The sequence below is a fragment of the Saimiri boliviensis genome, chromosome 14, assembly GCF_048565385.1.
Source record: "Saimiri boliviensis isolate mSaiBol1 chromosome 14, mSaiBol1.pri, whole genome shotgun sequence".
NCBI lineage: Eukaryota > Metazoa > Chordata > Mammalia > Primates > Cebidae > Saimiri > Saimiri boliviensis.
In genome coordinates, this window is record NC_133462.1 from 13900043 (window position 1) to 13926852 (window position 26810).

Below are 26810 nucleotides of genomic sequence, written 5' to 3' on the forward strand. Positions count from 1 at the left end.
GATCCGGGCTGCTTTCCCTCCCGCTCCCTGGCGTATCCATTTCCCCACTCATCTCCCCACCCTCAAACCCCAACCGCACACCCGCGCGTTGAGTCAGAGCCGCGGCGCCCCTCCACCTCCCACTTCGGAACTCGCATGCGTGCTTAAGCCGGCCTCCTCCATCCACGCATGCTCAGCCCGGCGCGAGTTCCTTTCTCGCGGGTTCTGCTCTCAGCGCATGCGCAGGACAAGCCGCCTGCGGGACCTGATCTCAGCTTGGCCTCGCGTTACCTCCTCCTCCTCTTCCTCCTTCAGGCCAGCTTAGGAGCCGTATCCGGAACGCCGAAGCCGGTTCCGGCGTTGGGGGGTGCCCACTTTCTCTCTTCTCACGTTCCTGGCCCCCAGACGCCATTTGCAGGCGGGTGGCTTGGGTCAGCCTCCCTGCCCCCATCCGATTCCTGTCACGGGAGAGCGCACACCGCACCCCGAGAACCAATCAGCAGCCGCCTTAGGTAAGGGGCCCGCGAGCCCGCGCGAGACTCGCGCACCGGCAGGGGGCGGGGCGCGCGGGCAGGCCACGCCCCGCCTGGGCCATTGAAGGCACTGAGTAGGGGGCGGTGGCTGTCGGTTCGATACTGGGTTGGCAGGAATGGGGGCAAGGGACGGAAATAACGTGTAAATAAGAAACTTCTGCTCTGCGAGATCCAAGTAGAGCCTGTAGATTGCCAATCAAGTACCAGGGAGGCCGCCTCAATAACGTGTAAAGAGAAACTTGAGTTGGGTTCCCCCTGGGAAGCTTTGTAAATCAATGGCTACATCCGGGGGAGGCCCTCTTCTAGGAGCCCTTAGAGAGAAGTTAAAGTCCTAGGCTGTCCTTAGGAAAATGTGCAAATTGACTACAGTTGTGGGGTGAGGCGTGCCCCACGAGGTGGGCTTAAATACTCAGAAATTGGAGAGTCTCCCCAGATATTTGCAAGTAGCCACTGAGGCTTTGGGAGATTCCCCGAAGGGAGTGTGTGAAACGATGTCTAAGTACTGAGGAGACCCCCCAAATATGTAAATTAGATTGTTAATTTTCAGGTCACCTTATTTATTAGGTGTCCATCAGTAGACACTTAAATACACTGACTTTTGTAAGTTTGGGGGGAATCTCCCAAAGGAGCCTCAGTACCCACTTGCATATGGGTGGTTTTTTTGTTTGTTTGTTTTTGTTTTTGTTTTTTTTTTTTTTGAGACAGAGCCTCGCTCTGTCGCCAGGCGCCAGGCTGGAATGCAATGGCGCCATCTTGGCTCACTGCAACCACTACACCTGGCTTAGGTGAGCCCTTAAGTTCCAAAGGACTCCTCACCTTCAGATGCTGTGGAAGCTCCCAGAATAAAGGGCCCAGGGAGGACAGGCACTCCTGGAATGCCATCACTTTGGGAGGCCGAGATCCGGCAGATCACTTGAGGCCAGGAGTTGGAGACCAGCCTGGCCAATATGGGGAACCCCCTCTCTACTGAAAATGCAAAACAGCCGGGCCTGCGCCTGTAATTCCAGCTACTCGGGAGGCTGAGGCAGGAGAATTGGCTGAACCCGGGAGGCAGAGGCTGCAGTGAGACTGTGCCATTGCACTTCACCCTGGGCAACAGGGTAAAACTCCGTCTCAAAAAAAAAAAACCCAAAAACCAAAAAAAGTGCGCACAGGGCGCTTACTTTGCGCAGGAAGGGCATCCTCATAAGCCAGAAACTTCAGGGCTGGGCAGAATCCCAGTTGAGACATGAAGACAGGCACTTAAGCACTGGGTAGGATTTCAGAGTAATGTGTTAAGACACTTAATTGCAAGGAAGTGAGGAGTCTCAGGTTCTGGGGAGAGTCTCCATCGGAGACTGTAAGCAGTCATTTGGGTATTGAATGAGTCATTTTCCCTAAGCATCTGTAAACAGGCTCTTGTCCTCTGTCTAGGAAAGCAGTCTTCCACCTGGCTTGTGGCTGGGGAAGAGGTCATGTAGCACAGTGAGAGAGGAGCTAGACAAGCCCCTTGTCTGGCTAGCAAAATTACACCTACGTCTTGTAAACAGACCCTTCAGTTCTGGAGAGTCTTGGAGAGACCTGTTTATGTTATTATGTCCTGAGGTAGGGCTGGGGTGGGTTCATGGAGGGATTTCACAGATACTTCCAAGCTAAGCAAGGGTCAGCAAACTTTTTCTTTTTTCTTTTTGAGACAGGGTCTCGCCTTGTTGCCCAGGGTAGAGTGCAGTGGTGCAGCATGGTCACGGCAGCCTTGACCTCCCAGGCTCAAGTGATCCCACCACCTCAGCCTCCTAAGTAGCTGGGACTACAGGTGCATGCCACCACCCCCAGCTATTTTTTTGTTTTTTCCATGTTTTATAGAGACAGGATCTTGCTGTGTTGCGCAAGCTGATCTCGAACTCCTGGGCTCAAAGAGTCCTCAGGTCTTGACCTTCCAAAGTGTCAGGATTACAAGTGTGAGCTGCCATACTCGGCCATTCAGTAAACTTTCTGTAAAGGCCAGAGAATAATTATTTTAGGTCCTGCAGACTGTACTGCCGGTCTCAACTACTCAGCTCTGCCATTGCATCAAGAAGGCCGCTGTAGACAGTTCGTAAATTGATGGATGTGGCCATGTTCCGATAAAACTTTCTGTTTACAAAAACAGAAGGCAAACCAGATTTGGCCCATAGGCCACAATTTGTCAGCCTGACCTCTGAGCTTGAGCAGTTAGCCCCATAGAGTTCTACAAACAGTTAAGTAGTCAAAGACCACCCTCAAATGATGTGTGAACAGCTGGGAAAACTCCAAGGACCTGTAAACAGATACTAAAATGGTGGAGAGTGGGTTGCATAGGTAGCCAGACACTATATAACATCTCAGATAAATTAAACACTGGGGACACCTTGAAATGAAATTCAGTGTGAGGAAAGGCCGACCATCAGGAACGGAAGACAGACACTGAACTGTAGCGGGATACCAGGTGAAAACAGGCCCTTGAGTGCTGGAGCCCCACCACGACATACACTAGTAATGGCTAATTAAGAGTAGCTGTTGGGCTGAGGATCACATTGCTGGTTTGTAAGGAAATGCCTTGCAGCATTTTGGTAAGGAGAATATATATATATATATATATATATATATATATATATATATATTTTTTTTTTTTTTTTTTTTTTTTTTTTTTTGAGATGGAGTTTTGCCTGTTGCTCAGGCTGGAGTGCAGTGGTGTGATCTTGGCTCACTGCAACCTCCGCCTCCCGGGTTCAAGCAATTCTCTTGCCTCAGCCTCCTGAGTAGCTGGGTTTACAGGTGCCCGCAGCTAATTTTTTGTATTTTTTTTTTTTTTTGAGACGGAGTTTCGCTCTTGTTACCCAGGCTGGAGTGCAATGGCACGATCTCGGCTCACCGCAACCTCCGCCTCCTGGTCTCAGGCAATTCTCCTGCCTCAGCCTCCTAAGTATCTGGGATTACAGGCACGCGCCACCATGCCCAGCTAGTTTTATTGTATTTTTAGTAGAGACGGGGTTTCACCATGTTGACCAGGATGGTCTCGATCTTTCGACCTCGTGATCCACCCGCCTCGGCCTCCCAAAGTGCTGGGATTACAGGCTTGAGCCACCGCGCCCGGCAATTTTTTGTATTTTTACTAGAGACAGGGTTTCACCATGTTGGCCAGGCTGGTTTTGAACTCCTGACCTCAGGTAATCCACCTGCCTCAGCTTCCCAAAGTGCTGAGATTTACAGGCATGAGCCACCGCACCCAGCTGAGTGTCCCATTTTTATGTGAATTTGTCCCTATGAGTTTATTTATGTTGGAGCATGTTGATAGTTGGGAATAGTTTTGGCTGCAAGTAAGAGATAGATGTGTGTTTTTCACTGCCTCTCAAAGTAGGCAATTCAGAATTAACATGGAACCCCCCAACCTCGTGTCTTGTTTTACTGTGCCTTCTATTAAGTTGCCTTATAGCTCAAGATAGCTGCTTGAGCTCCAGCCTCCACACCCACATTCCTGTCACTGGGAGGAAGAGGCAAAAGGCATTGCCAGAATCTGTAAAGGGAAGTTTCTGGAAGCTGCCAAGCCATACTTCTAGTGTCATACCATAGCTAGAAAGTACTTAGTCATATGGGCACACCTAACTGCAAACAAGGATGAGAAATGTGTTCTGGATAGCCATGTACCTACCTCAGAACTGAGGGTTTTACTTTTTTGGAAGAAGTCAGGAGTGGATGTTGGAAGCCAGCTTGCAGTTGCTGCCACAAGCCCAGAGTTCTGTTGAAAGGAAGGGCCTTAACCAGGCGCAGTGGCTCATGCCTATAATCCCAGCATTTTGGGAGGCCAAGGCAGGTGGATCGCCTGCGGTCAGGAGTTCGAGACCAGCCTGGCCAACATAGTGAAACCCCATCTCTACTAAAAATACAAAAATTAGCCAGGCATGATGGTGGGCACCTGGAATCCCAGGTCCTTGGGAGGCTGAGGCAGAAGAATCCCTTGAACCCGGGAGGCAGAGGTTGCCATGAGCCGAGATCTAGCCACTGTACTCCAGCCTGGGTGACAGAGACAGACACCATCACCATCTCTTAAAAAAAAAAAAAAAAAAAGAAAAGAAAAAGGAAGGGCCTTCATGTAGTCTGGGGTATGCCGAGGAGAATAGGAAGAGACTCTCTCATCCTGAAATCCCCTCACTCCCTCCATAGGTGATCATGTCTGAGTCTGGACACAGTCAGCCTGGACTCTATGGGATTGAGCGGCGGCGACGGTGGAAGGAGCCTGGCTCTGGTGGCCCCCAGAATCTCTCTGGGCCTGGTGGTCGGGAGAGAGACTACATTGCACCATGGGAAAGAGAGAGACGGGTGAGTGTCTGGACCCAGGAGCAGTATTCCTGTGTCTACTTCTTCCACAAATGTTCATTGAGCACCTGCCATGTGCCAGGCACTAATCCAGATGCTAGGGGTACGTCTGTAAACCAAACCCACCGCCTTCATGGGTAAAGAAGGTAGAGAGTGATAAAGGGACCATCAGAGAAGGTCTCTCTGAAGAGGTGACTTTTTAGCAGAGACTTGAAGGAGATGAGGGAATAAGACACGCCAAAATCTGAGTTGAAGGGCCTTCTAGACAGAACAGCAAGCACAAAGGCCCTGAGGTGGTGTGTTCAAGGAGTAGCCAGGGGAAGCCAGGACGGCTGCAATGGATAAGGAAGGAGGGAGAGACGGGAGGTGAAGTCTGAGAGGTAACGAGCCAGATCACGTAGGCCCTGGTAGGCCTTGGAAAGAACTTTGTATTTCACTGTGTGAAATTGGCGTTGGACGGTTTGAGCTGAGAGGTGCCATAGCTCATGTGTTAAAGAATCACATCATAATAACAACTGCTTCTGTTTACTGAGTCGCGTGCACTGTGCTTGCACTGTGCAAAGTGCTTTACATCCTTTGGGTCTTCCTGAACCCTTACAGCTACCCCATGAAGTAGATTCTATGATAGATCTGATTTTCACTAATGAGGAAAATGAGCCCCAGAGGTGAAAGGACTTGTCCAAAATCAGCGACAGTGAACTTTGGGCCCAGGACTCAGATCCAGGTCCAGCTTAGTCTCACATACAGCATCATTCTGCCTGCTGTAGACAGTGCCCTGGGCTGGGAATCAGGAGGGATCGGCTTGTGCCCAGGCCCTGCCTCACTCTCCTCCTGTACTTAGGTGACTCACTGCCAGAACCTGCCCCTGGGTTTTTTTTCTCTAGGGCCCTGTTTACCTCAGAGATGTCTGGTAGGGTGGAAGTAGGTAACAATTGGGGCCAATTTCTGAGCTATAAAACCATACAAACATGAAAAATAGTTTATTCACAGTGAGCTGAGCTCTTACTTGCTCCTTCTTTTGGGCCGCAGTGTAAATGAGAACATGTGAGAGACCTTATTCAAGTTCACACGGCCAACGCGAGACAGGACCAGGTTTGCACCCAGACCTATCTAGCTCCTCGTTCCTTTCCAGCCCGGCTTGTTGCCTGACAGGAAGCTGAGCAGAATGCTTGAGGATTCAGTTCTGTAGCCAGGCTGCCTGGGTTCAAATTCCAGCTCCGTTCCTTATTGGCTTTGTGACTCTGGGCAATCTGCTTCACCTATCTGGGCTTCATTTTCTTCATCTGTAAAGTGGGGGTAATAATAGTATGTATCTCACAGAGTTGTTGATACGATCAAGGTAGTTAATGTATTTAGGCATTTAGAAAGATCTGGAATGTCCAGGAGAGCCAGGGAGCCATTCCTAACTGCCCTCCCTCACCACAGGATGCCAGCGAAGAGACAAGCACTTCCGTCATGCAGAAAACCCCCATCATCCTCTCAAAACCTCCAGCAGAGCGGGTGAGCCGGGAAGAACTTTGAAGGAGGGAGGAGGGGAGCAGTTAAGGAAGGGATTGCCCCATTGACGGAAACTTTTTACCCCATAGTCAAAGCAGCCACCACCTCCAACAGCCCCTGCTGCCCCACCGGCTCCAGCCCCTCTGGAGAAGCCCATCGTCCTCATGAAACCACGGGAGGAGGGGAAGGGGCCTGTGGCCGTGACCGGTGCCTCTACCCCTGAGGGCACCGCCCCACCACCCCCTGCAGCCCCTGCGCCACCCAAGGGAGAGAAGGAAGGGCAGAGACCCACACAGCCTGTGTACCAGATCCAGAACCGGGGCATGGGCACTGCCACACCGGCAGCCATGGACCGTGAGTTGGGGCCGGGCAGAACCGGGTTGGGAAGTGGCATCTCCTCACAGACCCTCACTGCATCCTCTGTCTCCTGCTTTCTCCAATCTCCAGCTGTCGTGGGTCAGGCCAAACTGCTGCCCCCGGAGCGCATGAAGCACAGCATCAAGTTGGTGGATGACCAGATGAATTGGTGTGACAGTGCCATTGAGGTACTGAGGGCCCCTCCCTGCCTGAGCTTCCGCACGTCCTGCATCCTCTGATCCTCCACCCCACCTCCGCCTCTTGGTAGGCAGTGCCAGACTGGAGAGCTTTTGGGCAACTCACAGCAGTGAGACGGGGTGGAACCAGAACATTCTCACCTAACCAGAGCTGAATTTCAACTAGCTCAGCTGTGCTTGCTAGTTGGTAAAATACTGATCTGCTTTGGTACTGGTTGGTAAAGAGGTACTCTCACTACCACCCCAGGGCCCCTGGGATGTCCTTTGCCATCCGCAGCGGGGGAGTCTCTTGGACCCTGCCCTAGTACCCTTCTTATTTGGTTGAAACCCATGCTGGTAGGTCATGCCTATAATCCCAGCACTTTAGGAGGCCAAGGTGGGAGAATCGCCTGAACCCAGGAGTTCAAGACCAGCCTGGGCAACTTAGGGATACTCCATTTGTACCAAGAATTTAAAAATTAGCCAGGTATGGTGGCAGGCATCCAGGCCACTCAGGAGGCTGAGTTAAGAGGATCACTTGAGTCCGGGAGGTCAAGGCCACAGAGAGCTATGATCATGTCATTGCACGCCAACCTGGACAACAGAGTGAGACCCTGGCTCAAAAACAACAACAACAACAAGAAACCCATGCTGTCTCAGTGTTAACTGTTTTGAATGTCATCCCTCAAAGTGCCCCCATCCATCCCAGCACCCGTTGCTCTAGTTCAGCTGTCACATCCCTAGATCGTCATACATGCCTCCAGTCTCCCAGTCCTTATATCTCTCTTCCGCTTTTTCTCCTGTAGCCCTGTCACACCCCTGCTCAGATTCTCCCAGAGATGTCACCTCTGCTGCCCAGCAGCCTGGACTTATTAGGGCAGCCTCAAGCCCGTTTATTGCCTTGTTCTGCCACTTCTGTGTCCGCTCTCCCATTGGAATTAACTGGGGAGCTTTAAAAAAAGAAAAGAAAAAAAAAAAAAAAAGCCAAGCCCTCCCTTTCAGCACCATTAAGCAGAACTTTCTGCAGTGATGAAGATCATATATATTTGCACTGTCCATCCAGTATGGTAGCCACTAACCCCAGATGTGGCTTTAGAGCACTTGACATGTGGCTAGTACAACCAAACAGAATTTTTAATGTTGTTTTAGTCTTTATTAATTTAAATAGCCATGTATGATCTGTGCCTACTGATTGAACGGGGCAGCCCTAGATATTCTGCTTTAATGTGTTAAAGCACATTCAATCCTGATTGGGCCTGGGATTTGCTTTATTTATTTAGGAGGTTGTCTTGCTCTGTTGCCCAGGTGGGAATGTAACGGCATCATCTTGGCTCACTGCAGCCTTCACCTCCCAGGTTCAAGCAGTTCTCTAGCCTCAGCCTCCTGAGTAGCTGGGACCAAAAGTGTATGACATTACACCCAGCTAGTTTTTTGTTGTTGTTTTGTTTTGTTTTGTTTTGAGATGGAGTTTTGCTCTTGTTGTCCAGGCTGGAGTGCAATGGCACAATCTCAGCTCACCACAACCTCCGCCTCCTGGGTTCAAGTGATTCTCCTGCTTCAGCCTCCCGAGTAGCTGGGATTACAGGTGACTGCCACCACACCTGGCTAATTTTGCATTTTTAGTAGAGACGGAGTTTCTCCATGTTGGCCAGGCTGGTCTTGAACTCCCGGCCTCATGTGATCTGCCCGCCTCGGTCTCCCAAAGTGATGGGATTACAGGCATGAGTCACCAGGCCTGGCCAGTTATTGTATTTTTGGTAGAGACGGGGTTTCACCATTTTGGCCAGGCTGGTCTTGAACTCCTGGCCTCAAGCGATCTTCCCACCTCAGTCACCTAAAGTGTTGGGATTACAGGTGTGAGCCCCCACACCTGGACTATAGAATGTGCTTTTAAAAAAAAAAAACTCCAGGTGATTCTAAGGAGCAGCAGCCACAGTTCAGGATGAAGCTATTTTCCTTCAGGTGTGTCTCTTACACCCCCTGTTGGTGAAAGTCAGCAGAGCTGGTGGCCCAGAGTTGGTCTCCAGTAATTTCCAGAGGAGCTCATACATCCCACAAACAACAGTATATGAATGTAAAACAGCCACACACACACACACACACACACACACAGAGAGAGAGAGAGAGAGAGAGAGAGAGAGACAGACACAAACAAGAGAGCCTGGGTGGCTCCTGTTTGCACACCACTCCCTTTCTTGTGCTTTCCCAGGAATCTGTGCCAGTAGCCCTCAGTCACTGAGTCCTGTCTTCTCCAACCCGCCCTTCTGTTCTTAGGCTGCTCCCTTTCACTTCCCTAAGATCAGACTTCCTTTTTCCCTCTGTGTTCAGCACAGTGACTTCCTGTTAGCTTCTTCTTTTTTTTTTTGAGACGGAGTCTTGCCCTGTTGCAAGGCTGGAGCACAGTGGTGCAGTCTCTGCTTACTGCAACCTCTTCCTCCTGGGTTCAAGCGATTTCTTCCTCCTCAGACTCCCGAGTAGCTGGGACTACAGGCGCGTGCCAAAAGCCCAGCTTATTTTTGTATTTTTTTACTAGAGACGGTGTTTCACCATGTTGGTCAGGATGGTCTCGATCCACCCTCCTTGGCTTCCCAAAGTGCTGGGATTACAGGCATGAGTCCCTGCGCCCGGCCTTCCTTTTAGCTTCTTGACCATGCTAGGCTCTTTCTACTTCAGAGTTCTCACAGACACCGTTATTTGTGTCTAGAAGATTTCACATAATCCTACCATGGCACAGAACAGAGGCCCTATGTCTAATAGGAGGGATTGGGTTCACAGCAGTTTTTTTTTTTTTTTTTTTGAGACGGAGTTTTGCTCTTGTTGCCCAGGCTGGAGTGCAATGGCGCGATCTCGGCTCACCGCAACCTCCGCCTCCTGGGTTCAGGCAATTCTCCTGCCTCAGCCTCCTGTGTAGCTGGGATTACAGGCACATGCCACCATGCCCAGCTAATTTTTAGTATTTTTAGTAGAGACGGGGTTTCACCATGTTGACCAGGATGCTCTCGATCTCTTGACCCCGTGATCCACCCGCTTTGGCCTCCCAAAGTGCTGAGATTACAGGCGTGAGCCACCGCGTCCGGCCTCACAGGAGTTTTTATTCATATGAGATAAGGCAGGCGGGTAAACCACAAGGGTCTCTGGGGTCCCCCCTCTTATTCTGGCTCCAGCAACTGACAGACTTGTCAGAGTCTTATTTCTGTCTTTTCCCACAGTACCTCTTGGATCAGACTGATGTGTTGGTGGTTGGTGTCCTGGGCCTCCAGGGGACAGGCAAGTCCATGGTCATGTCATTGTTGTCAGCCAACACTCCAGAGGAGGATCAGAGGTGAGGGAGCTGTCAGGTAGGGTGCAGTAGGGAGGTGGGCACCCACCTGGGGCAGGGGCAAGGTGGGCTTGGGTGTTGCGAGTGATGTTACCAAAGGACTTTGGAAAGTTGCTTTTCTTTCTTAGGCCTCAGTGTCTCCATGGGATGAGGATGATAATGGGCTGCACTAAAGCTGTGTAGTTCCAAGGCATGTAATCCTGTTCCTCCCTCCCTCCCTGGCCCCGGGAAATGGTACAGGCCCTAGAGAGGAAGTGGGATTATGTCATCGTTAAGGTTTTGGACTTAGCTGGTTGACCTTGGGCAGGTCACTTCATTTCCAGTATCCCATGTCCAAGTAGATTTTTGGAGGATCATGAAAGACCAAGAAGGCAAAAGTTAATGAGCACCTGGCACAGAGCAGGCGCTCACAGAAGGGTGGCTGATAGGATCTGAGAAATAGAGTGGGGGAGGAGATCTGGAGACAGAGAGGGTTTCTGTACCTTTCCTGTGTCACCTTGGGAAGTGGCTCTAGTTTTCTAGGCTGGGGAGGAGTAGACATGAGGATTCCCTGCCTGAACAACATTCTGGAGTAAGGATGGAATGTGATTATGAAGATAAAGCATAAGGGCACAGGAGCAGGTTTTTGGGGAGGGGAGGACTTAAGAAACAGGTCCTGAAACTGGGGCAGAGAAGGAAAGGGGGAAAAGGTAGGAATTTGGGAGTGGGAGAGATAAAAACATCTAATTAAGGAAGAATCAAATGGGGAGAATAGATAGTAGCCACTGGGGTGGTAAAGAACAGAGACACATTTAAGTTACCTGAAAATATAGGGATCTGTTTTTTTGTAAAGCAGGTAATACTACCCTGGCGTCCATGGATGAGCGTCAGGGGTCCCTTAACCCCTTAAGAGTATATGCAGAATTTTGTTTATTTATTTATTTTTGAGACAGGGTCTAGTTCTTCCACCTAGGCTGAAGTGCAATGGCATAACCATAGCTCAGTGCATCCTCAGCCTCCCAGGCTCAAGTGATCCCACCTCACGTCACCACACCAGCTAGTTTTTAATTTTTTTGTAGAGACGGTGTCTCCTGATGTTGCCCAGGCTGGTCTCAAACTCTTGGTCTCAAGCAGTCCTCCTGCTTTGGCCTCTCAAAGCGCTGGGATTACAGATGTGCTCCCGCGCCTGGCCATATGCAGAATTTTACACACATTTGCAGTCAGGCTCTTCTTCTAGGGAAAAGGTCCATCATTTACACCAGATCTCAGAGTGGGCTGACGGAGATCTAGAAGAGGTGAAGATCACTGTTGGGAGAATACACATGCCATAGAGCTCGGGCTGTGGGGTTCCTCTGCCTCTCTCCTTCCTGTTCTCTGTTCACTCATGACTCAGCTCCGCTCCATTTTGGAATAGCTCCAGGTCTTAGATAACATTCTTTCCATTTCAGCCTTCACCCCAACTAGCAAATTTTCCCCATGACTCTCGGTTCAGATTCCCAATATAGAGAGAATCCCGTCGCCCAGCTTGTCTTCTTGAGCCATGTCAGCCTGTGGTGTGGTGGATGTTAGTATCAACTCTTTTCATCAGGTCCAGGTTTTGCTTCCTAATTCTTTTTATTTATTTATTTATTTTGAGACAGTCTTGTGTCACCAGGACCAGAGCGCAGTGGCACAATTTTGGCTTGCCACAACCTCTGTCTCCCGGATTCAGCCGATTCTTGTGCCTCAGCCTCCTGAATAGCTGGGACTACCACACCTGGCTAATTTTTATATTTTTAGTAGAGATGGGGTTTTGCCATGTTGGCCAGGTTAGTCTTGAACTCCTGATTAGGTGATCTGCCTGCCTTGGCCTCCCAAAGTGTTGGGATTACAGGTGTGAGCCACTGCGCCCAGGCTACCTCCTAATTCTCTTCATCTGTTTTGGCCGGGTGTGGTGGCTCAAGCCTGTAATCCCAGCACTTTGGGAGGCCGAGGCAGCTGGATCACAAGGTCAAGAGATCGAGACCATCCTGGTCAACATGGTGAAACCCCGTCTCTACTAAAAATACAAAACATGGCCGGGCGCGGTGGCTCAAGCCTGTAATCCCAGCGCTTTCGGAGGCCGAGGCGGCTGGATCACAAGGTCAAGAGATCGAGACCATCCTGGTCAACATGGTGAAACCCCGTCTCTACTAAAAATACAAAACATGGCCGGGCGCGGTGGCTCAAGCCTGTATCCCAGCACTTTGGGAGGCCGAGGCGGGTGGATCACGAGGTCAAGAGATTGAGACCATCCTGGTCAACATGGTGAAACCCAGTCTCTACTAAAAAAAAATACAAAAAATTAGCTTGGCATGGCGGCACATGCCTGTAATCCCAGCTACGCAGGAGGCTAAGGCAGGAGAATTGCCTGAACCCAGGAGGCAGAGGTTGTGGTGAGCCGAGATTGCGCCATTGCACTCCAGCCTGGGTAACAAGAGTGAAACTCCGTCTCAAAAAAAAAACAACATTCATCTGTTTCTTCTCTCCTTCATGTTCACCTCCTTAGTACAAGCCATTAATATCTTACATGGAGGATGCCAAGAGGTTCCTATCTGGTCTCCCTGATTTAATTCAGCTTGACAAATACTGTATTAATTGAATTCTTTCTATGCACCAGATACTGTACCAGGTGCTGGGGAAATAACGGTATACAAAACTGAAAAAGAAGCTGCCCTCATGGGGCTTACATTTTAATAGGGGAGACGGTAAACAAAGTAAACACACTATTTGGCATATTAGAATATAACAAAATGGGAAGGGGTTATAGGGAGGTGATATTGGGCCTAGGTTACAGGCTTTAAAAATTATTATTGTTTTTTAAGAGACGAGGGTCTTGCTCTGTCATCCAGGCTGGAGTGCAGTGGCGTGATCATGGCTTCACTGCAGCCTTGAACTCCTGGGCTCAAGCCATCCTCCCACCTCCTTGGCCATGTAAGTAGCTGGGACCACAGGCATGCACCACCATGCCCAACTAATTTTTAAATTTTTTGTAGAGACAGGATATCACTGTGTTGCCCAAACTGGGCTCACGTGATTTTCCCACCTCAGCCTTCTGAGTAGCTAGGACTACAGTTCTGTACCACCGTGCCTGGCTTACTTACTTATTTTTTATGTTTGAGTCAAGTCTTGCTCTGTCACCTAGGCTGGAGTGCAGTGGCTCAATCTCAGCTCATTGAAACCTCCATCTCCCAGGTTCAAGCAGTTCTCCTGCCTCACCCTCCCGAGTAGCTGGGATGTGTACCACCACACCAGGCTAATTTTTGTATTTTTAATAGAGACAGGGTTTCACCATGTTGGCCAGGCTGATACCGAACTCCTGACCTCAAGTGATACTCCCCTCTTGGCCTCCTAAAGTGCTGGGATGACAGTCATGAGCCACCACGCCCTTCATTTTTAAAATTTTTTGTAGAGATGAGGTCTTGCCATGTCGCCCAGACTAGGTTACAGTTTTAAATGTGATTGCAAGGGAAGGCCTTGCTAAGGGGAACGTTTGAGAAAAAACATGCTTGGAGGAGCATTCCAATGAGAGGGACTGGCCAAGGCAATGCCTCTAAAGTGGGAGCTTGTCTGTGTGTGCAAAAGAGCATGGCAGCCTTGGAAGGGGAGTGGTAGCAGGTAAGGCCGGAGAGGCAGAGGGAGGCGACATGGCATCACTGGGCCTTGTAAGTCCATCTTCCCTCTTTCCACCCTACAGTCCTTGCCACATAGCAGCCAGTAGGGACTTTCAAACCAAGATTTGATCCTGTCCCTCCTCTACTTATATCTCTCAGCAGCTTCTCCAGGCTCATAGGCCAAAGCCTTACCATGCCCCACAAGGGTCTGTGTAGCCTCTCCTTGCTCTCTCTCCTCCCCTACACCCCATCTTTCTGCTCTTGCCATGCTGGTCTCTGAGTCCTGGTACAACAAGCCACCTGTTTTCTGCCTGATACAGCATTCCTCTGTGCCCGTCCCCCAACCCAGCCCCTCTCTCTCTCACCCTCAGCACTGTCATTTCCCTCTTCAGGGCAGCCCTTCCTGGCTCCACCAACTAAGCCATCTGGGCTTGGAGCACTGCACACCTCCTCTTTCTAACACCCACAGTGACTGATTTCTGGTAATTTGTAAACTAGACCAGAAGCTCCGCAGAAGCCGACTTAGTCTTTTTTGTTCACTGCTATATCCTGGTGTCTGGCAAATAGGAGGCTTTCCGCATAGTGTTTGTAAAGTGGAAGGTTGCCTGCTCTGTGTCAGACAACAGATTATGCCTCTTGGGGGTAGACAGAAACTACCCTTTGAGAGGCAGTTTCCATTATCCTGATTTTACAGATTTCAAAAGGTAAAATCACTTTGCCTAAGTCAGAGTTACCAAGTTGAGCTTAGTGGTTTAGGGCAAGGCCCAGGTCTGCCTGCTTTGCCCTCATATTCCCAGCGCCCAGCACACGTAGAAGTGAGGGACACTCACCTGACAGGAAGACGCTGGGAACAAGACCCAAATTCCCTCTCCCTGTGGGAGTGGAGGCCATTCAGTGCTCTGTCTCCAGCGCCTGGGATCTAGCGGTATATTTGGTAATTAACAGCTAAAAGTATGTATCACTCTATATCAGGCACTATTCTAAGGGCTCCACACATACTGAGCTCATAGTAACACATAGAGTTTTGATCATGTTGTTACCCGCATTTTACAGATGAGGAAACTGACAGAAAAAGGTTAAGGAATTTGCCCAAAGCCACACAGCCAGGAAGAGGCAGAGCTGGGATTTGAATCCTGGCAGACTGGCAGAGTCTCTGCCCTTAAACACCTTAGTGGCCTGGCTTCATTGATTGAACTAATGGATCTCTTTATGGGTAGGAGTAAAGTCATGTGCTTCAAAACATGCACCGCCCCTGCCTACCACCCCTTTTCCATCTATGGGCCACAGATGGAAAGCTTAGTGAGCAGGCTGGGCACCCCGGCTCACATGCCCAGCTCACGGGGTCATGCTTCAGATGCATCAAAGGCTGAGAACCAGAAATCTCAGGCACCCGTACCTGCTCCTCTCCACAGGGCTTACGTTTTCCGGGCTCAGAGCGCTGAAATGAAGGAACGAGGAGGCAACCAGACCAGCGGCATCGACTTCTTTATTACCCAAGAGCGGATTGTTTTCCTGGACACACAGGTGCCAGTCCCACCTGCCTTTGCTCCCCGCCCCCCGCCCCCAACCCACATCCTCTTCCTGGAATGTTACTAAGCCAGAACGCTGTGTGGATTCCATGTGCTTCCAGTCAAGCCATGGACATGCCGAGTGCCCTTGAGCAAGATGTGTTTTTTCTTGGCCCTTAGTCTCTTGTCACATGTTGCCCCATCTCATTCGCCTTCTACACAGTAGCCTAAAGTGCCTTCTAGTATACTGCTAAAATGTGTGGACCCTGGAGAATCTATGTTCTGATCCTGCCTTTTAATTCTTTTTTTTTTTTTTTTTTTTTTGCGATGGAGTTTCGCTCTTGTTACCCAGGCTGGAGTGCAATGGCGCGATCTCGGCTCACCGCAACCTCCGCCTCCTGGGCTCAGGCAATTCTCCTGCCTCAGCCTCCTAAGTAGCTGGGATTACAGGCATGCGCCACCACGCCCAGCTAGTTTTTTTTTGTATTTTTAGTAGAGACGGGGTTTCACCATGTTGACCAGGATGGTCTCGATCTCTCGACCTCATGATCCACCCACCTTGGCCTCCCAAAGTGCTGGGATTACAGGCTTGAGCCACCGCGCCCGGCCTGCCTTTTAATTCTTAACGGGCAAGGTGACTTTAAATACATTTTAAACTTCCTTAAACCACAGCTCTTCATCTGTAAGTAAGGATGATAACCACTCGGCCTCTTAAGAGTTTCAAGGATTCCATGGAACAATCCAGGCAAAGTGCTGGGTTAGGACTTGGCATGAGGTTAGCACTCAGGCTCATCCCTTTCCCGACTGGTCATGTGTTTACCTGGCAGATTTCCTTGGCTTCTCCCTTGCTCTCAGGCAAAGTCCGGATTCCTTAAGCTGGCATTCGGAGGGTGTGGCTCGATTCCCTCAGACTGCCTATCCTCGGCCCCTGGAGGAGCCACCAGACCCCCAGCACACACGCCCTGATCTCTCTCTTATCTGGACTTTGCATATCCTGTGTTTACCTGAAACCACCGATGAACTGTGTGACCTTGTCAAGTTGTTTGTTTTCCTTCCTCAGTTTTCTTAAGTGGGAAAAACAGTATTGCCTACCTCGTAGGATTTTTGTGAGGTTTCAGTGCATTGATACAAGTGAATTCCCAGTGGCAGCACCCAACAGGAGTTACGTGCTAAATATTCTTAGCGATTAACTCCATTATCAGTACAATAGGCTCTCACCTTGCCTGTTTGCCTGGCTGATGCCTTCTTCTTCTTCAAGACTCCACTGGGGTGTGGCCTCCTCTCAGAAGCCTTCCCCTTCCACCGTTGCCCATATGCACCTCCCTCCATAGCATGTGATTTGCCCTGGTGTCTGTTCCCACTCCCTACCTGCCTGAAGCTCCTCGGAGCAGAGCCTGGCTCTGTGGCTGAGAGCTGGGGCGCAGGGCTTGGCCCTTAGTTGGCACTCACAGTTGGTGGATCAGCATTCTGGTCACTGTGGCACTGATGACACAGAGTGGAAAACCTACAAATGTGACGTGAGCCTTGTGTGCCAGGCCCTGTGCAGGGGCCATGGGGGCCTGGAGACAACCCAAACCGGCTGTGGTCTAGGTCCGAGGCCCGTGAAGAGGAGATGTTAACAAAACAAGATGGAATAGAGCACTGCTCAGTGTTTGGAGTTGGGGAAAGCAGGCAGTTGTAAAAGCCCATTTGTAAAACAATTTCACTGCAGTAAAAAAGTCAGCAGACTATCAATGAGCTAATTAGCTCTTAAAGGTTTTTCTTCCTTTAGGAAGAAAACAGTCTGGTGAGCTCACCACTGATTCTTGTATGTATACTGATGCTGTTTTTAAAATTCTCACCAGTTTTCACACTAATTTTTTTTTTTTTTTTTTTTTTTTTTTTTTTTTTTTTTTTACTTAAGTCATCTCGGCAAAGTTTTGCAAGCATGTGAAACAACTGACAAAGAGTCTTTAAGGGACATGACTCATTTGAGTAAACGTTAAACATTCATTAGCACAAAGCAGTTTCTTCTCTTTGGGCATGAGGCGCTCGAGAGCAGCAGTGATTTGTAAAGGAGCTGGAAAAGCGTATCAGCTTTGAGGGTTTTTTTTTTCTTGAACTTCTTCTTGCTGTTCTAATCAGGAATTGCCTGCCTTTGTTTCTGACCTTGTTTAGTCCTGAGGTAGGCAACATATTTGCCTTCAATGTGTGAAACTTATGCATCTGTGACCAGCCCGTTCCCTGACACCCGCTTCTTTTCCTGCTGCAGCCCATCCTGAGCCCTTCTATCCTAGACCATCTCATCAATAATGACCGCAAGCTGCCTCCGGAGTACAACCTTCCCCACACTTACGTTGAGATGCAGGTGAGGGAGCCGAGCCCAGGGCTGAGGTTTTACATCCCCGCCCCATCCTCCCAGGATCCCAACAGCTGGTTGTCCACTTAGTTTCTGCTTCATAAGAGCCCCAGCTGCACCAAGGGCTGTAGGAAAAGGACAGCACTGAGAGTCAGAACTGGCTCAACTGGCTCTGCCTCTCAGGCAAGTCATTCTTCACTCCCTCCCCTGTGAAGCCTCAGCATCTGCCTGAATAAAACGAGGGTAATAATTCCCAGATGTCCTGATTTCGGGATGGCCTGTAAGGGAAGTGCTATCACAGTGTTAGGCACACAGTAGCTGCTTGAAGGCTCCTTCCCCTGCTGCCTCCTGATCTGAGTCCTGGGACCAGGGACTCCTGATTAGTCTGGGCGAGAGTGGTCCTCAACTCCTTTCCTTCCTGCCCAACCTCAGTCACTCCAGATTGCTGCCTTCCTTTTCACGGTCTGCCATGTGGTGATTGTCGTCCAGGACTGGTTCACAGACCTCAGTCTCTACAGGTGAGGGGCTGAGGGGTTGGGGGGTAGCGAGGAGGAGGAACGAAGCCGGAGACACAGGCCCAGAGACTGAGCCACTGACTCAAGGGACAGTAGCCAGAGGGACCCTTTTAAAATGTAAGTTGGAGCAAATCACCGCCATCTAACCTTCTCCTCAAAGCATGCACAACACACAGCCCTCCACTGACTTTACATGTCTATCAGAATAAATCCAGAGTCTGCCCACGCATGGCTTCCAAAGTCCTACACCCTCTGGTCACCTTGCTGATTTATCTCATTGCCTTTCCTCACTCCCTTTATTAAAGCCACAGGGCCGCCAGGCGAGGTGGCTCACGCCTGTAATCCCAGCACTTTGGGAGGCTGAGGCGGGTGGATCACGAGTTCAGGAGTTCAAGACCAGCCTGGCCAAGGTGGTGAAACCCTGTCTGTACCAAAAAATACAAAAATTAACCAGGTGTGATGTGAGGCTCCTGTAATTTCAGATACTCAGGAGGTGGAGGTTGCAGTGAGCCGAGATCACACCACTGCACTCCAGCCTGGGTGACAGAGTGAGACTCCTACAGGGCCACATGGCTGTTCTTCCTGCAGCCCAGGACCTCTGCACCCTGCCTTCCTCAGCCGGAAATTCTGTGCCCACAGATCTTCTCAGACTCTCCCTCATGCTTTTGAGTCCACTTCAGGCCTTCCCCGACCATCTAGCATAGCATCCCCTGTTGCTCTCCCCACCTTCTGTATTTTTTTTCATTGCGCTTGCCTCTCCTTAATAGGATACTGTAGCTTTCCTTATGACCTTTCTCCCCCATTCGAATGTAAGCCCCAGGAGGGCAAGGTCCCCAGCAGCTCACACAGTGCCTGGCGCACAGTGGATATTTACTGCAGATTTGCTGAATAACTGGCACGTAACTGGCTTGTCTGGTCTATGGAGTTTTATTGTTCATCTCCTTCAGGCCCATGTACCATCCTGTTGGTACTCAGGCAGGCATGAAAAAAAAGGGAGGTGGGACCTGGCAGGAGTCCTGCCTGAAGTAGCCAAGGGTTCCAGAAATGCCTCTAGAAGAGACTGGCTCAGAACCTGTGGCCATAAGGGCTCTTATTGGCTCCAGGCCCCAGGAGGCCACTGGAAGGTGTGGTGTGGGAGCAGCTTTGGGCATAGAGATCAGGCAGAAGGAAGGGACAGGAGCTTATAGGGAGGGGAGAAATGGAATTAGGAAGCAGATGCCTTCAGAACCAGGCAGTCCTGTGTTCAAGTCCCCTCTCTAACTGGGCATGTGTCTTTTCTTTCCTCAGTTCCTCATCAGCAGAATTACGTTGTGCAGGTTCAGTGAGTCAAGGAATTGAAAGCATTCAGCTTAGTCCCTGGTTCACAGTAAGCAGCTGATGAGGAGAATTTAGTGTGTGTATTAGTAACCCTGGGGACAGGAATGAGCTGAGGCCAACAACAAAAAAGGCTTGCTAGGGGGTTGGTTGTTCTGATCAGATGTAATGCAGTGAAGCTGTGACTTCATTGTGAAACACCCATTCCTACCACCATCCATTGGGATTTATTCATATCTAGGTGTTCAGGCACTGTTCTGGGCACTAGGGACACAGGTGTGAACAAAACAGATAGACTGCCCCGGGGGAATCTGTGTTCTGGTGGGGTATCAGCTCAGGCTGCCACATGGCAGAGCCTTGTTTTTAAACTCTCATCTACAGGTGGCTTCTCAGAGTAGGGTGGCCCCTTGAAATTGTAGATGTGTTTGTGTGTGTGTGAGGAGAATGCCCCCATATTTTAGCAGATTCCATTATCCCTTACCTTAGAAAACAGGTTTATGTACTACTATTTGAAAAAATAAATAGCATAAACTGAAAATTTATATCCACTCAAAAAACCTACACACAAGTTTTGTTTTGTTTTGTTTTGTTTGAGATGGAGTCTTGCTCTGTCACCCAGGCTGCAGTGCACAGGAGTAATCTCGGCTCACTGCAACCCCTGCTTCCCAGGTTCAAGCGCTTCTGCCTCAGCCTCCTGAGTAGCTGGGACTACAGGCGTATGCCACCATATCCGGCTACTTTTTGTATTTTCAGTAAAGACATGGTTTTGTGATGTTGGCCAGGCCGGTCTTGAACTCCTAACCTCAGGTGATCCGCCCGCCTCAGCCTTCCAAAGTGCTGGGATTACAGGCGTGAGCCACTGCGCTTGGCCACACACATATTTATAGCAGCTTTATTCATAATTGCCAAAACTTGGAAGCAACCAAGATGTCTTTCGGTAAATTGAACGAATAATCAGTGATACACCCAGACAATGGAATATTATTCAACACTAAAAAGAAATGAGCTATCTAGCCATAAAAAGACATAGAGGATCATTAAATGCAGATTAAGTGAAAGAAACCAATCTGAAAACGTTACATACTGTATAATTCCAACTATATGACAGTCTGGAAAAGACACAACTGTGGAGACAGTAAAAAGATGGGTGGTTGCCAGGAATTGGAGGGAAGGAGGGATGAGTAGGCAGAGCATAGAGGATTTTGAGGGCAGTGAAACTACTCGTGATGCTCTAATGGCAGACACAAACCATTATACATTTGTCCAAACCTGTAGAATGTACAGCACCAAGAGTGATCCCTGATATAAACTCGGGACTTTGGGTGATAATGCTGTGTCAGTGTAGCTTCATCAGTCCTTAGAAGGGAACCATTCAGGTTGGGGTTGTTGATAGTTGGGGAGGCTCTGCATGTGCAAGGGGTGTGGGACCTCTGCGTGCTTTCTGCCCAGTCTTGCTGTGAACCTAAAACTGCTCTAAAAAATAGCATCTTTAAAATAAAATAATAAGGTAAGCTCATAAAGAGTGTATACAGTTGATGTCAGTCCATGGATCGGTATCTGAGAGGATTATCTCTGAATTCTCTAAAACTGTGAGAAACATGGTGTGTATATGGCATTTTTCTAAGCATGGCTGTAGCTTTCATCAGGATCTCAAAGGGAGCCCCTGTCCCAGGCTGTGGGACATGGGGTGCAAGTGCAAGAGCAACAGCCACTCACCCCAAACCCCAAGGTTCCTTCAGACAGCAGAGATGGTGAAGCCCTCCACCCCATCCCCCAGCCACGAGTCCAGCAGCTCATCAGGCTCCGATGAAGGCACCGAGTACTACCCCCACCTGGGTGAGAGGCTTTCTGGGGGCTGGACAGGTGGGCAGGAGGAAGAATGAGGGGGTGAAAGTCAGCAGCACGCTGGGGAAGTGGGGAGAGAGAGAGAGAAGGAGTGGGGATCTGGGAGGAGTACTTTTGAGAGTTAATGAGGAGCGAAGTCATAAGGATCAGCAGCTACTTCAAGTTCCCACTCCCTGGTCCAACCCTGACAGTTGAGGGCATGACCTCCTGAGCCTGTGTCTGGCTCTGTGATCGGAATGGGACAGGCCCCAGGTCTGCCTGTTTCTGGGCCCCTGGAATCTCCCAGCTCAGGAAATGAGTGTTAGGTTGGGTTCCTCTGAGTGGCCCCGTCGACCCAGTGTCCCTCCTCCAGCCTTTGCTCATGTCGTTCCTTTGCCTGTTACGTTCTTTCTCTGCTCTACTCTTCTGCAAAGATAGGGTTCATTTTATGATCCCTTGCTGGGGCCTCAAAGAGACTAGGGGTAGAAACCAGATCTGACTCACCTCTGGGTCCCCAGCATCACCCTACACGGAGCCTGGTGCTCAAGTGAAGTGAAGTTACATAAATATTTCCGCAGTGATCTGAGCTTGGGGGCAGCAGCATGTCTTTGGGTGAGGAGAGTCCATTAGGCCAAGCGATGTCTGCCTCACAGGCTCTGTCTCCTCCCACTTCTCCACCTTCAGTCTTCTTACAGAACAAAGCTCGCCGAGAGGACTTCTGTCCCCGGAAGCTGCGGCAGATGCACCTGATGATCGACCAGCTCATGGCCCACTCCCACCTGCGTTACAAGGGTGAGGATTCCCAAATCCCCCCAAGCTAGTCCTGATCCAGCTTCCTGGGTCAGTCTCTACCCCCAGACTAGTGTCCTGTTCCTAGCTTGACTGTCAACGATTCCCACCCCTGCAAACCCACAACGTAGTACCTGAAGCTGAAGCATTTTCTCCTCCAGGTACTCTGTCCATGTTACAATGCAATGTCTTCCCGGGGCTTCCACCTGACTTCCTGGACTCTGAGGTCAACTTGTTCCTGGTACCCTTTATGGACAGTGAAGCAGAGAGTGAAAACCCACCGAGAGCAGGTACAGTTATCCTTGACGGGTTCCTGGAGAGACAGTCCTGTCCTGATCATAGAGAGACCCAGCATCCCCTGGTCTAGGAGGCGACATGGGTTGCCTTGGTTTGGAACAAGTGTGGAGCCCACCTGGTCTGAGAGGAGACCCTGCCTCATTCCCGGGGTGCGTGGACCCTTTCTTAGGAGTGTGTTTCAGAGTCATGAAAGTACAGAAAGAGCTCAGCCAGGGCTGAACTCAGGTGCACCTCGAAGCCCAAGATGCTGTTAACTGGGAGAAAGACACTGGCGGTCCATCCTTCTTATCCTCCCTGCCCCGACTTTCCAGGACCTGGTTCCAGCCCACTCTTCTCCCTGCTGCCTGGGTATCGTGGCCACCCCAGTTTCCAGTCCTTGGTGAGCAAACTCCGGAGCCAAGTGATGTCCATGGCCCGGCCACAGCTATCACACACAATCCTCACCGAGAAGAACTGGTAAGAGCTCTTTGCAGAGGCACCCCACCCTGGTGTAGAGAGAAGGGGTGTCTCTTAGACAGGCATGACCTCGTTAAGCCCCTCCTCTCCAGATCTCAGGTTCCTTTTCTGGAACGGTAATGATTGCTCCTATGTTGTAAGCCTCTCACTCATGTAGCACCCTGCTGTTTCGTGTGACTTTGAATCCTAATCAGCCAGCATCATGTAGGTCCTTGTCACCAGTTTTTCTGGTGGGGAAATTTAGGCTCAGAAAAAAGTGTTACACAGCAAGGCCACACACCTGTGGCTCGGAGTCATTTGATTGCTAAGAGTAGGACCAGTGAGCCGGAGTTAGCTTAAGGAAGATTTATTCCAAGGACCTGATCACAGAAAGCAGGGCCCTTCAGGAGATGGGAACCAGAAAGCCACAGCGTCTCATTGTCCACCCTTCTGCATTTGCCTCATTTCCTGCCTGCTGGCTTTCTCCCCCTGCTTTCACGTGGCCCCTACTTTACATTACTTCTTTGTCCAGAGCCTTCAGTGTATGAGTCCAGGTCTTTATCATCTTACTTCAAAGAGAAAAATTTGAAAGAAGGCCGGGCACGGTGGCTCACGCCTGTAATCCTAGCACTTTGGGAGGCCGAGGTGGGCGGATCACCTGAGGTTGGGAGCTCAAGACCAGCCTGGCCAACATGGAAAAACCCCATCTCTATAAAAAATACAAAATTGGCCAGGCATTGTAGTGCATGCCTGTAATCCCAGCCATTCGGGAGACTGAGGCAGAAGAATTGCTTGAACCTGGGAGGCGAAGGTTGTGGTGACGCAAGATGGCACCATTGCACTCCAGCGTGGGCAACAAAAGTGAAACTCTGGCTCAAAAAAAAAAAAAAAAAAGAAAAGAAATAAATAGCTTGGCTGGGTGCAGCGTCTCTGACTTGGCTCCCCACATCTGTTTGCAGTTGCCTGTGCTTCAAAAGGGCCAGGAGTGCAGACAAAGCCACAGGAAGCCACTCAGGGCTTGTAGAGCAGAGGTGGAGCAGAGCTGGCATTTAGTCCCAGCTCTGCTCCTCCCATTGGTCTAAAGCAGGACCCAGAGGGGAGAGGGAGGAGATTCTGGGTTGTGCAACTGCTGTTAGCTGTTTTCCATCGTCATAAGACTCTGGAGGGAAGTAGAAATAGAACCGTTACCCACAAAGGGCAGCACTGAGTGGAGTGAGAGAAGTTTAGGTGGTAGGGACTGGAGGTCTTAGTCCAAGCCTTGGAACCTCCAGCTTTGCTTAACCTGGGTGAGCTAAGAAAAGTGGGGTCGGCCCGGGCGCGGTGGCTCACGCCTGTAATCCCAGCACTTTGGGAGGCCGAGGCGGGTGGATCACGATGTCAAGAGATCGAGACCATCCTGGTCAACATGGTGAGACCCCGTCTCTACTAAAAATACAAAACATTAGCTGGGCATGGTGGCACGTGCCTGTAATCCCAGCTACTCAGGAGGCAAGAGAATTGCCTGAACCCAGGAGGCGGAGGTTGCGGTGAGCCGAGATGGCGCCATTGTACTCCAGCCTGGGTAACGAGTGAAACTCCGTCTCAAAAAAAAAAAAAAAAAAAAGAAAAGTGGGGCCACCTCCCATCATTGTTAGCATCCTCCCTGTATCCCAGTCGAGGAGACGGGGCTCCAAGGGGCTCAGAGTCATGTTTCAGGTCATAAAAGGGCTCAGTGGGTGGAGCCCCGGCCAGGCAGCCCTGACTGTTGACCTCCTCTCATAGGTTCCACTATGCTGCCCGGATCTGGGATGGGGTGAAAAAGTCCTCTGCTTTGGCAGAGTATAGCCGCCTGCTGGCCTGAGGCCAAGGAGAAGAATGTCGCACAGGGGAGCTCCTGGGTGCCCAGTGGATGGCGAGGGAGCACAAACGTCTATCCCCCGCTGGGGTGGAGAGCAGCAGCGGGCCTGATGGATGAGGGATCGTGGCTTCCTGGCCCAGAGACATGAGGTGTCCAGGGCCAGGCCCCTCACCCTCAGTTAGGGTCTGTTCAGGGGGTGACTGTGAGCGATCCCACCCCCAACCTGAGATGGGACAGCCCATGCTACCTCCTCCACAGGGACAAGCAGTGGGAGGAGTCTGAGTGGTCACCAGGAAGCCCAGGCTCCATCTTGACCTCCTTTTTCGGGGACAGGAGCAACAGTCCCTCCTGACTCTACACCTTTCCCTGTAAGGTGAGGCAGGGTCTGGAGAGCCCTTTATTGGAGCAGATCTGGTGGTTCAAATAAACACCGTCATACAAGCCTGTTCTTGTGCTCCACTGACTCCTCTACCCAGCATGCAGTTCTGGGAAGCAGGACAAACTTGACACCCAGCCCTCGTGAGCAGATTGTCCCCTGGCTACCCATTGGAGCCCGAGTGAACTTCCCCAGGGACACAATCACTGTGGGTCATAGAGCTGTTGGGAGCAGATGGAGACCAGTCTCTGGTAAGAAGGAAGTCCCTAGGAAGGGTAATTCTGTTTCCTGGGGTGGCATCAAGCCTTCCCTGTGTGTTCTGTATGGGAAAATACACTGTGCAGCTGAGTACACCGACTGCCCTCATGTCTTCTGCTCTCACTTAAAGGCAGTGCCTTTGGGTTAGATGCTTAGTTAAATACAGTGCCTAGGCTGGGCATGGTGGCTCACGCCTGTGATCCTAACACTTTGGGAGGCCAAGGCAGGTAGATCACTTGAAGTCAGGAATTCAAGACCAGCCTGGCTAACATGGTGAAACCCCATCTCTATTAAAAATAAAAATAAAATAAAAATAGCTATATAAAAAAATTACATATATATAATACCTACTTTTTATTTAAAAAATAGAACTTGTCCTTAAATGTAGTAAGTACTTACCCTTAGTCCAAATACCTTGCGTCACCCGTACAAACAGTGCCTTCTGTTGGTTAAATATAGTGGCTTTCCTCTCAAAAACCTCATCTATTCCTGCTTAGAAACAGCAACTCCTACCTTTAATTTAAATCCAGAACCTACCCTCAGTTAGATCCACTACATGGTTTGGTACAATACTAACCCTCATCTGCTCAGTTAAATAGAGTACATGATCTTGGTCTGAGGTTCCCAACGTGTGTCTCCAAATTGGTCTTGCCAGCCCGAATTAATCCTTACCTACTAATCACGCCAATCCACCATTCAGTAAAGCAGTCAGCTCCAGTCCAGTTGGCTGAGTCTGTTCCTCTCCTACCCTTCTCCCTCCCCCACCCACCAGTGCCAGTTTTTGTTTTTGTTTTTGTTTTTGTTTGAGGAGTTTCGCTCATGTTTCCCAGGCTAGAGTGCAATGGCATGATCTCGGTTCACCGTAGCCTCTGCCTCCTGGGTTCACACGATTCTTCTGCCTCAGCCTCCCAAGTAGCTGGAGCTACAGGCATGTACCACCACACCCGGCTAATTTTTGTGCTTTTAGTAGAGATGGGGTTTTTCCATGTTGGTCAGGCTGGTCTTGAACTCCTGACCTCAGGTGATCCACCCACCCACCTCGGCCTCCCGAAGTGCTGGGATTACAGGTGGGAGCCACTGTGCCTGGCCCACCGTGCTGTCTCTCTGGCTTCCTCCTGCTTTCAGGCATCCCATACAGTCCTGGTATTTCATATCATGGGCATCCAGGGCTTTTTAAGAAATGACTGAAATGGGGCGGGGGGCAGTCAGTGAAGAAAGCACTCAGCAGGCCAGAGAAGGTCGGGCCAGAAGTGGATAGTATGCCAGTTTCTGCAGAGGGCTGAGGATCTGAGAGATCTGAGGCCCAGCACAGGCTCTGGCACAGCCACTTCACTGGCGGAGGCTGCAGTGAACTGAGATCATGCCATTGAACTCTAGCCTGGGTAGGTGACCGTGGTAGGCAAGGAGCCTCCCCTCTCTGGCCATTATTCCAACATTAAAGTCATCCTCAAGGCCCTTCAGAGCTGTGACATTCACTGCCCTCTTACTGAAATGCTTCTAAGTCCTTTGCTTCACTGTTGTGATCTATACAGAACC

General features: G+C 50.2%; 1 protein-coding gene across 1 annotated transcript; it reads left to right on the forward strand.

Moving 5' to 3' along the window:
• Positions 1-203: 203 nt before the first annotated feature.
• Positions 204-25081, forward strand: SMG9 (SMG9 nonsense mediated mRNA decay factor). Its single transcript, XM_003944525.4, has 14 exons — positions 204-491; positions 4671-4826; positions 6249-6323; positions 6410-6674; positions 6768-6865; positions 10063-10175; positions 15196-15307; positions 17543-17638; positions 18062-18147; positions 21188-21294; positions 21967-22074; positions 22233-22361; positions 22680-22824; positions 24565-25081. Exons 2-14 carry the CDS (start codon positions 4677-4679, stop codon positions 24641-24643), a joined length of 1563 nt encoding a protein of 520 aa, XP_003944574.1. The 5' UTR covers positions 204-491; positions 4671-4676; the 3' UTR covers positions 24644-25081.
• The last annotated feature ends 1729 nt before the right edge of the window (positions 25082-26810 follow it).

Coding starts and splice junctions, on each gene's coding strand:
- SMG9 (XM_003944525.4), top strand. CDS start 4,677: ATGTCTGAGTCTGGACACAGTCAGCCTGGACTCTATGGGATTGAGCGG. Junction 6,675..6,767: donor CACACCGGCAGCCATGGACC/GTGAGTTGGGGC, acceptor TCCAATCTCCAG/CTGTCGTGGGTCAGGCCAAA. Junction 15,308..17,542: donor TTGTTTTCCTGGACACACAG/GTGCCAGTCCCA, acceptor TTCCTGCTGCAG/CCCATCCTGAGCCCTTCTAT.